The sequence below is a fragment of the Aspergillus niger genome, assembly GCF_000002855.4.
Source record: "Aspergillus niger supercontig An08".
Classification (NCBI taxonomy): domain Eukaryota; kingdom Fungi; phylum Ascomycota; class Eurotiomycetes; order Eurotiales; family Aspergillaceae; genus Aspergillus; species Aspergillus niger.
Genome location: NT_166524.1, coordinates 993,464 through 1,003,663, shown reverse-complemented (window position 1 = coordinate 1,003,663; position 10,200 = coordinate 993,464). Strand labels below are relative to the sequence as shown.

General features: G+C 50.3%; 5 protein-coding genes across 5 annotated transcripts; 2 read left to right on the top strand and 3 right to left on the bottom strand.

Moving 5' to 3' along the window:
* Window positions 1-158: 158 nt before the first annotated feature.
* Window positions 159-2,004, bottom strand: An08g04180 (hypothetical protein [truncated ORF]; the record flags this gene model as incomplete). Its single annotated transcript, XM_059748987.1, has 6 exons — window positions 159-235; window positions 322-429; window positions 507-744; window positions 898-984; window positions 1,794-1,854; window positions 1,924-2,004. Coding segments are annotated over 6 exons (652 nt in total), but the record flags the coding sequence as incomplete, so codon positions are not given.
* Window positions 2,005-2,403: 399 nt separating this feature from the next.
* On the bottom strand, window positions 2,404-2,798 carry An08g04170 (hypothetical protein; the record flags this gene model as incomplete). Its single annotated transcript, XM_059748986.1, has 3 exons — window positions 2,404-2,532; window positions 2,638-2,734; window positions 2,782-2,798. The coding sequence occupies 3 exons, from the start codon at window positions 2,796-2,798 to the stop codon at window positions 2,404-2,406; spliced, it is 243 nt and encodes an 80-aa protein (XP_059601179.1).
* Window positions 2,799-2,815: 17 nt separating this feature from the next.
* On the top strand, window positions 2,816-4,835 carry An08g04160 (uncharacterized protein; the record flags this gene model as incomplete). Its single annotated transcript, XM_001392495.3, has 3 exons — window positions 2,816-3,301; window positions 3,355-3,628; window positions 3,679-4,835. The coding sequence occupies 3 exons, from the start codon at window positions 2,816-2,818 to the stop codon at window positions 4,833-4,835; spliced, it is 1,917 nt and encodes a 638-aa protein (XP_001392532.1).
* Window positions 4,836-5,696: 861 nt separating this feature from the next.
* Window positions 5,697-6,747, top strand: An08g04150 (mitochondrial 54S ribosomal protein uL15m; the record flags this gene model as incomplete). Its single annotated transcript, XM_001392494.3, has 2 exons — window positions 5,697-6,016; window positions 6,114-6,747. 2 exons carry the CDS (start codon window positions 5,697-5,699, stop codon window positions 6,745-6,747), a joined length of 954 nt encoding a protein of 317 aa, XP_001392531.1.
* Window positions 6,748-7,728: 981 nt separating this feature from the next.
* An08g04140 (uncharacterized protein) lies at window positions 7,729-9,669 on the bottom strand (the record flags this gene model as incomplete). Its single annotated transcript, XM_059748984.1, has 1 exon — window positions 7,729-9,669. The coding sequence occupies one exon, from the start codon at window positions 9,667-9,669 to the stop codon at window positions 7,729-7,731; it is 1,941 nt and encodes a 646-aa protein (XP_059601178.1).
* Between the last annotated feature and the right edge of the window lie 531 nt (window positions 9,670-10,200).

Genomic DNA, 10,200 nt, shown 5'->3' with positions numbered 1-10,200 from the left:
CGGGTGGATAAACGGCTAGACTAACATATCGTCCTGTGCTAAAGTTTCCCAAAATTGTCTAAAGATGGAACCAGTAGTTATCGTCATGACGGGCGCGTGTGTGCCCACGACGGAGAAACACTATATCGGTAATACCAATACGTCGGAGCAACTCTTACCTGTCTGGGCCGGAGGGGTTAATCCACTTCGAGTTAGTTGCAACCAGACTGCCCAACCACTCAGTCTGTTCTCATACCTCCCAATCTATTCGGACCCGTTCCATACTTGACACGGGCGAGGTGAGAGAGTGTGTTGTTTTGTCAGGGAGTAAGTACGTAGTACGTTTTGGCACATAGCTGCATTTTGCCCATGACAACCCGAGCCAACCCAAAGCTGAACCCGGTACCAGACTTACTTTGCAGAGTAAGTATCCTTGCCATCACTACCTCACTGGGTGAGCACCGCCTTGCCGGCAACTGAACGTTTGACTTTTTGCGTTTTGCCTGGCGCCTTACTAAGTGACTGACCACCTCGCGGGTTGCTCCAGTCTCCAATCTAAGCAAGCCTCGCCCGTACAGCAGTGGTGACCAACCTCCAGTACCAACCACGGACTAACTAGAACTGTTTTAGCCACCGTGACCCTCTTACGGCTGCCGTACGCAGCGATCCATAATTCCATGCTCCCCGCCTCTCTTTCCTCTCCTCTGGCTCTCTCTTTCTGTGTCTTTCCCCTCCCTTTTCCTGCTTGTGTCCCCAGTTCAGTTGCTGCGCACTTTAATAAAGTGAAGGGGGCGCTAACGCTTTTCGGGAAGGATGCCGTATGAATTGTTTGATTATTACGCAGCAACCAGAAGGCAGTGTTCGATTCCGTACCGAAAGTTTTTCATTCCTTTGCCTTCCGCCTGGTTGAACTAGAACTGGCGATCAACCACATCCAGAGTGCACAAACCTCCCTTCGTCCACTCTCTCCCGTGCCTCCCGGGGGCTGCTGAGCAATGCCCACCCCTTCTCCCTTGGTGTAAGATATCTTTACCTTTTTCCTTTTCCTAATTTTTCCTTCCTATTTCATTTCATGGTCATTATTTTTCCTTTGGGAGTGGGTTTTCTTTTTTTGTTTTTGTTTTATTCCATTTTCCAAAAAAAATACTATTTTCTTCTGCCTGTTTTAATCTTTCTTATTCTTTTACAACTGGTGCTTTTGGTTATAGTATGAGTAGTTGTAAGGACCTCTCTGTGGCTTTCAAGATGATTACTGCATCTCCATGCGTTTTAGTTAGAATAGAAAGACCAACTGCAACGGGAGACGCATAAGTAAACACTAAGTATGCTCAGGTGTGAGTAGCTAATCAGGGTGAGGGAAGTGGGAAAAAAAAGCAAAAAATTGGAAAAGAAAAAAAAGAAAATAAGGAAATAAACCAAAAGCAAACCAATCTGGGCGGCACACCACGACGGTTGCAATGCGACGCTAAACCCGACTTATTATTGGATCTGATATGGGTCCTACGGAGTTAGCAGGCACGTATTATTCCAAGACCGCGCGAGGTGCTGTCCGAACTTCCACCCCTCTTCCTTTTTCCTCCCCCCCTCTCTCTCTCTTCTCCAAAAGGCGTAGGAAAAAAAGCCCCCTCTTCCTCCCTGGACCAGTAAAATGACCTATAGACACTAGAACCTAACGCTGAATCTGGTCTAGGGCTGCTGACCTTGTTACCCTTCCACTACTCCGTAGCATGCATCCACTTTGTTCCCCCCCTCCCCGTGGCTCTGACATCAACCGGTATTTCATTCTCTTCAAGACAAAGCAGAGACAATCAAACCCGGGCAGCCAAACCGGAACCGACCCAAACGAGGCCAGAAAGGAGGATCAACCCTCTGGACCTGCGTCCGGGTCAAACTCTGTCTATCCTGTATGGGCACAGCACTTTCTCCGGACGAGAACTAGCCTACCCTGGCTCCTCTAGCGGAGTTGCTCTGAAGATGATTAGCCATTTGCTGGATGGAGGATGATGTCTTGACTTCATCCTTCATTATTAGTACCTTTCTTTTACCTTTTTATTTTTATTAATTTCCTGATTTTTATTTTTACTTTTATTATTCGGCCTTATTCAATTGATTCCGTCTCCTCTATGGGCTCTCAATCCATCCAAGGCCTCTTCTTATTTATTTCATCATTTTTTTTTCTAATTTCCTTTTTGGCTCTAAATTAACTCTCTTGAATTTCCTTTATGATCGTCTCAATTGCCCTTTGAACTACCTGAGATATAATACCTTTTTATAACTGGCTGTACTTGCAACCTAAGTTATTGCAATCTATACCCAGAACCTCACCTTCCATTCTTCTGTCACTACTACTTACTTTCTATAACTACTACGACCCTTCCTACATCTCGTTCACCTTTAATATACCTACTATGTGATAATCCTTTTTCATCCTATTTTCTTGGTCCCTGCTTCCATTACTCCCACCCCCTTAAGTGCCTTCATTCCATCTGGGAAAGCAGCATTCACCGGATCCGCTGCTGTTGCTATCCTACCAACTCCTCCCCCGCAGCCAGGCTGATATTCCCTTGGAACCCCAATTCATTTATCGGCGATTTCCTCGTTGGACCTCGTGTGTGTTGCTTCCATTGTCTGGATTTGTCGCAACAAGCCGTCGCATACCACGCCGAAAATCGAAGACCTGGGAAGTTCCTGGTTTGATTCAACACTCGACCCGCGAATAACACCAACTTGGTCAAGAGCTAGTCCAATGCGAGTTCTTTGACAAGGGTGTCACCTTTATATCTCCATCCTCGGTTCTATAACTTCAATCTTGACGCCATCCTTAAATACCTCCCATATGTCTCTCCCGATCCTCTCAACGAAGCCGTATCTCCCCGCCCTCCACCCGATCACTCCTACTATAGCTCCTTCCTCGCGGACTAGAGGCTCGCTCAGTGCAAGGAAACGACCTCTTGAGGCTATTTCGGAAGTTCCTGATTACACCTGGACTGCTCCCTTCCGGGACGGTCTGCCTACCCCTCCGAACGATATGAATAGCGTCACTGCTTGCAGCGCTCTGCCGGCGTCTTCCTATGGGGGCAAGCTCGATGGATTTCAGCTTCCACCCTATTCCAAGGTGTCTGACTATACGCGCATGCCTTCTGATGTGTCGAATGGAGCGGTCTCCTCGTCCCAGCCGCAATATCAAGCGCCGGCCAAGGATGCCATGACCTCCGAACGAGAGTCTCAGAAGAAGAGCAGCTCCAATGGTGTTGCGTCGTATCTTCAGATTCCTCCGTCTATCAGCAACAGCCAAGGAAGCCTGGCTGAATTTGCAGCACAGGTAAGCTGGGTTCTTCTATCCGTTCTGGATCCAAGATGCTGACTAGGCCGTAGATGACGTGCCTTTTCTGGTTCGAAAGTACAGCGAAACTGAAGGCCGTGGAGGACCGTCTCAAGCCGGCCACTTCGCTTGCACCAGAAGCAGTTCCCGCTGTTGCGTTCCAAAAGTGGGTGACAAATATCCTGTCAACTACACAGGTTAGCCAGAACGTCATCTTACTGGCACTGCTCTTCGTCTACCGGTTGAAGAAGTTCAACCCTGGTGTGCGGGGAAAGAAGGGTAGTGAGTATCGGCTGATGACCATCGCGCTGATGCTGGGCAATAAATGTATGTCTCTTTAGTAAAATGGCCATGGATAGAGAGCTGACACAGGGTAGTCCTCGATGATAACACATACACGAACAAGACCTGGGCAGAGGTCTCCGGGATCACAGTCCAAGAGATCCACATCATGGAAGTGGAGTTCCTTAGCAACATTCGCTATAATCTTTTCGTGTCCAAAGAAGAATGGAACGAGTGGCACGCCAAACTCGGGCTTTTCTCGAACTACTTTAACAACGCACCTCGAGCTATTGAGAAGAACGAGAAACACCCTACTCCGCCAGTCCTCAATGTGTCTCCCACTTTGGTGCCATCACCTCGGGCACATTTGCCGTCACCTTCGACAAAGTTGCCGTCGCCTCCCGCATCCGATCCCCTCCGGACGCAGCCCTGGGCTTTGCCTATGAACACTTTGCCATACACTGGCGCACCTCAGCTCCCAAGCGACCTGCCACCGGCCACTAGCTCTCGGAAGCGGTCCCGTGAAGAGCCACTGGAGGAGCCTACAGCGAAGAGGACAGCCATGCCCAACAACATACTCACATCCATGCCGTCACTTCCACCGTCATCGGCCCTCACAAGCATTCCGGCCTTGCCTCCGGTTCTAGCGTCCTCCAGTGTCCCCCCTCACCTTCCGGCCATGTCAGAACCGGTCTCGCGACTCCCCCGGCCCAACTTCCCGTCTCACAGTCTTCCCCCTACCATGCCGACGTCTTTGTCTCAACTTCCCCCTTCCGGTCGAGTCATGCCCCCGGTCTACAACCCTTCTGCCAATTGGGTTCCACAGATGCCACCTGCGACGTCGGTTCCTACTACTGCCGTTGCACCTTTGGCCAACGGACTATACAACACGTCCATCTCACTACCCGACCCCAGCAGACACCACAACAGTCCGTTCACAGTGACATCAGGCACAATCTCGCCTGCAGTTTCTGCGTACTCCGTCCACACTCCTCAAAACCACCTCTCCCCTTCCTTCTTTTTGGCAAACCGAAACTCGCCTTACCGACCGGTTCGCAGTGTCAATACGTTGTTGATTCCGCCCCCGTCGGCGTCTCTGCAGCAGCGCAGTAACATCCCGTTCGAGCACATGCACTACCAGCCGCTTGGCAAAAACGAACGCAGGACGGGTGTGCTGCCATATGCGCAGTCTGAGGCTTGGCCGCAGGGACCTTTCCCGCAACCGATCTTCCACGCCACACTGAACTATTAGATGACTTGCCGTTATCGAAACAGCTTTTTTACGACTAGATTTTACGATGATATACGAGAAGAAGTTCGCATTCTTTTCTCTCTTTTGCTTGTCTCGCACACCTGTCGTTCATGTTTGCCCCTTTGTGTATCTTGTACAAAACTTTCTTCACTCTGTGTTATGACCTAGCATTATTACGGCGTTGGCATTTATAGATGGCCTTTGTACTGGGAAGGAATTGTTTGCATACTTGGCCATGGGAGGGATTCTGATTGATTTTTCGAAGCATGGGTATGGCGTGGTTCCTGTACGTTTAACACTAACGTATGCTTGCATTTGCATGACGGATCGTTCAAGCGATCGAACTAGCGGGCTAAAAGACCTGCTACAATAACAAAAACTTACACATCAATATCTTTCTGCTCAGTAGGAGGCATCTATAGTAGTCTGTCAATTCTAATGGTGACTTGATTATCTCACCGCCTTAGTCTTGGACATAACTCTGACGGACAAATCGAGCGGTGAGATCTAGTCAAGTGAGAACTTAAGTAGAATAACCAGAGTAATACTGACCACCAGGCTTCTAACAGACATATATCAATCAAATACACATACATAGGCATACACACATCTCTCGCAGTTTAAACACCTAAATAGCAACCCCTACCCCATTAAGAAAACTACACTCAACATCCTCCACACCCAACAAACCACCACCTACTCTCAAGTCCCCCCCGGCCCGACAAATTCTCCGACCCGACCCGACCCTTCCCTTTCCCGCCTCAGGCACCCAACCCGCACCTCCGAAAACGAAAGATCTTTGTCCGCGGAACTCCCATCAACAACCATCACAACCATCAATCAACCACCACACCACGCACCATGCCTCCCCGGCTCCAATTGCTGCCCTTCCAATGGCAGCGGCCAATGGCCACCACCACGACGAACCTCCTCTCCGCCTTCCTCCTGCCCCCAGCCGTCCACCAACAGAGTCGGAACGCGCACATCCTCGCCTCGCTCTCCGATACCCAGGGCGCCTACAACAAGCGCATCAGAAGAGGTCGTGGTCCTGCCTCCGGCAAGGGTAAAACCTCCGGAAGAGGTCACAAGGGTCAGAAGCAGCATGGAAAGGTCCCCGCTGCGTTTAATGGTGGTCAAACGCCGGATATTATTGTTCATGGTGAGAGGGGGTTTAATAATGTGTATGTTTTCCCCCTTCCCCTCCGCCCTTGTCATCTTTGACACGGAGAGAAAGATGATCTTGAATAAATTCTAACGAGAATCAATGGGATCGGATAGTCACTCCATCGACCTCGCCCCCGTGAACCTCGACCGGATCCAATCCTGGATCGACCAAGGCCGCATCGACCCAACCCGCCCCATCACGGTCCGCGAACTCGCTCAGTCGCGCTGCATCCATCAGACCAAAGAAGGCGTGAAGCTTCTCGGCCGCGGCGTGGAGAAGGACGACCACGAGGTTCCCGTCGACAGTGTGCTCAAGCAGCCTATTCATATCGTTGTGTCGAGGGCTTCGGCGTCTGCTATCGCGGCTGTTGAGGCGGCTGGTGGGTCTGTCACCACGAGGTTCTATACCAAGTCTGCGATTGCGCGGATCATGAAGCGCGAGATGCATCCGTTTGTGTCGCTTGCGTGGACCAAGGAGAGTGGGAGTGAGGCGTTGGCGGTTGGTGAGGATGGAGAGGCCTTGACGGAGTCGAAGGTTATGAAGGAGATGGGGTTCGCGTATAGATTGCCGGATCCGACTAAGAGAAGGGATATTGAGTATTATAGGGACCCAGCGCATAGGGGGTACCTCAGTCATTTGCTGAAGCCGATGGAAGGCCCGAGTTTGTTCTTCAGGTCGCCTGTGGAGCGGAAGTCTGCTGCTGGTGTTAGGAAGGAGAAGGTGTTGCCTGAGAATAGGCTTTGGTGATTGTGTTAGGGGGGTGATTTATGAAGGTTGTGTAGGTGATGAAGGGGGTGGTTTGGTTTGGGTGTAGGTATAGATGTTGGTTTCGTTGAGTTCTTTGCTTTCCTTTTGGTTATTATCTCTTGTATAAATATGCTTGTATGTTATGTTATGCTTGTGGATATGGTTCATTACATTTAGGCTTGACTTGACTCTTCAATTCTTTTTCTACATCCCTTGGTTACCCTGTTACTGCATACAAGAATCGAAGTGACTACAGAACATGACAGAATTTTAGCCACGAGTCAATTAGACTATCTCCGCTAGATACAAGTCCCTCTCCCACCACCATTTGTTCAATTCATTCATAGTAGCAGAATGTCGCTCATATGTCAAAGAAAGCAAATGCCCTGAGAAGAAGAGAGAAGAGACTGTGGACACACCAAAAATAGCCAGAGAACCTCTCAGCAAGCAAGAAGACCGTCCAGATATAGGTAGGTAATACAGATGTTAAAAGGAAAAAGCGAAATGGGAAATGGGATATGTCAAGTTTTGTTCGCAAACCCTCACCGCTGAAAAGAAACAACAAACACCATGCCTTATCACCAGGAAAAAAGCGTTTTGTTGCAAGTGAAAGGTGAAGCCAAAGAAGATGTGATACCAAACCAAAACCAGACCCTCTTCTTGCCCGAAAAATGTCCCGACGGCGATTTGTAATGCCTGTAACAAAACACATAAAGTAGAGAGGTATACCGAGATGCGCTAAAGCAGAAAAATTCAAGAACTCATAAATCAGAACGCTGCCAACATAGAAAGAGGGTATCATAGATGATCAACATTCCGGAAACACCAGCGCTCGTGAGTATCATAAAAGCGCCAGTCATGATCATCGGTCATTCGTAAAGCAACATTCCCAGTCCCCCGACGGGAGGAAAATCGATCGACTGGGGAAGAAAGAAAGAGAAAGAATATAATGCGTTGAGGCACTGCAACGAATGGAGCCCTTTACAGCTTCCATGCCGACTCCGTAGGGCTCTCTGCATTGTCCAAAAATTCCCGCAACCAGCGGGAAGACAGCACGTCACGGATCGACCATCGCTTATCAACGTTCATATTTAAGCAGCCCATTATCAACTCCAATGCGTCTTCTCTGTCCTGGCGAAGCTGGGGATCCGCTTCTTCACCCACCACAGCATGTTTATTCCAATTCCCACTGAGGATGTTCGATTGAATCCGAGGAGCAAAAGCATCCTGGAACGGCCGTGATCCGACGACAATGGTGAACACGATGACACCAAATGCCCACATGTCCACCGAAGGATCGATAACTCCATTTGTCGAAAGAAGGAGCTCTGGGGAAGCGTACTCCAAGCTTCCCGCAACGCTGGTACTGGAACCAGCAGGGCCGATGGTCTTGGGCGGGGGACGGTCTGCCGCGTTATCGTAAGGATCAGGTGATGCATCCTCATTGTCCGAGTTCATCCACTCTGCCATTCCGAAATCGCACAGAACGAGAGTAGATGTCTTCGTCCCATCAGGAGACTCAGTAGGATCCAATAAGCAGTTCTCCAGCTTGATGTCCCTATGAACAACTCGAGCATCCTCGTGGAGGTACCTCAGGGCACACGCAAGCTGAAACGCATACTTTTTGGCTAGCGTCATCTCCAATCCGCGGCGGTTCTGCCGCACGAGATCGAAGAGCGTGCCGCCAATAGCCAGTTTTGTGAAGCAGAAAGTGGCATAATCGGTCTCGTAGACCGCGTCCAATGTCAGGACGTTCGGATGGCTTAGATATCGCCAAACTCGCACCTCGTGGTCGAACTCCGCTTGGACCTCGTCATTTTCCTTCTCGCTTCGTCCAGAAACTTGTTTTTTGACGATCTTGACGGCAAGCCGTTTTGTCTTGCCACTTTCCTCGACCTTGTAGGCCTCCTTTACTGTGCTAAAGCCACCAAATCCTATCTGCTTGCCCAGGACATACTCAGTACCGACCATTTGTCCCTCATCATCTGGCTGAGGAGCCGGCTCCTCAGCACCAGTGCTCCACATAGACAGAAACATGCTGGCCGGAGATTTGCCGCTCGAGGCAGTAGACCTGCGAGACCGCTGGCGGGTTGAGACGCGAAGACCTCGTGCCTTACTTCCAAAGGGAGTCATGACACTACCTGACCAGGAGCTGCGGTCATCAAGTGAAGCGAACGTCTGTACGGGCGAGGCCACGCAGATGGGAGACGATAACATGCCCCGCGACCCTTCTGGAGGGGTTCGCAGCTCCTCCGTGATAGGAGACGCAGTAGATAGAGACGTGAGAGAAGTAGGATGCTCAATATCAGATGGGATAGCACCGTTTTCTTCGGGGAAGCTGTCGCGAGTGATCCCCGTAGGGATGGCTCGTCGTTCCTGCTGCCTCCTAAGGCTAGAACTGAGTCCCACCTGTCTTCCGTTGTGGTCAGCATCATCTTCCAGAGGCAAAGAATTCCTCAAGCTCGAACTCTTTGCTTGGAACCGTTGAGTGCGGTTCCTAACGTCTCCTCTCGAAGAAGAAGGATCCTCTAGCGGTCGGCGTCGGCCAGAGTCAAGGGCGGCGTCAAAGCTGATGGAAGGGCGGCGTTCTTGAAGAAAGCTGTCGAGCGGAGATGATGCTTGTACATCCTCTGGCTTGTGAGGAAAGTGGACATCTTGCTTGGGATAATCATCATGACGGGGAACGGAGATGGGGGGTGTCGCTGAGTGCAGACCACTCAAAGCACTGTTGTCTTCATCAGTACCGCAACGGGGTGCGTGATAATCGTGAAAGATGTTTGTACGATCGCCCTCGATACCGTCTCCCTGATCCGACACTCTTCTGCCTCCATCATCACCCCGCCACCGGGGTCTCGGCGAATGCTGAAAGGCCGTCTCTAGCTTCAACCCAACCAACCCGTTGTTCCTCCCAGTCTGAGCCATGCCCTCGGAGAGAGAGCAAAGTAATATCCAAGGGCGTCAAGGATCAGACAGCCACGATCTAACTGTCGTGGGATTCGCGGATGACTCGAAGCTTGCACATGAAGAAGGAAGGAGAAAGAGGAGAGTGAATAGTAAGAGGAGTAGAAGGAGGAGTAGGAGGAGTGGGCGGGAGGAGACCGTTTGTAATCTTATCGAGTCCGTGTAATACTACTACTTATCGGAGGGTCCCGATCCCACCGGAGCTAAACTCAAAAGTGCAGTGAGTCAGATGAGAAAAGGAACTAAAATAGAACAAAGTAATATACTAGGGGTGATAGGGCAGGCAGTTGATTGGAGTTAGGTAGAAGAAGGAAAACAAACGGCGTGCTTCTAGGCAGCTGTGGAGGGAAGAAAGAAGGAAAAATCGTCAGACACCAGGGACGAAAATGGTGAACGAAGGGCAATATCGGGTGATGACGGAGCTGAATTGAAGGGTTCCATAGAAGGGTCGGAGCAGCAGACGTAGGTGGGGGACAGCCTGGACCAATCAGC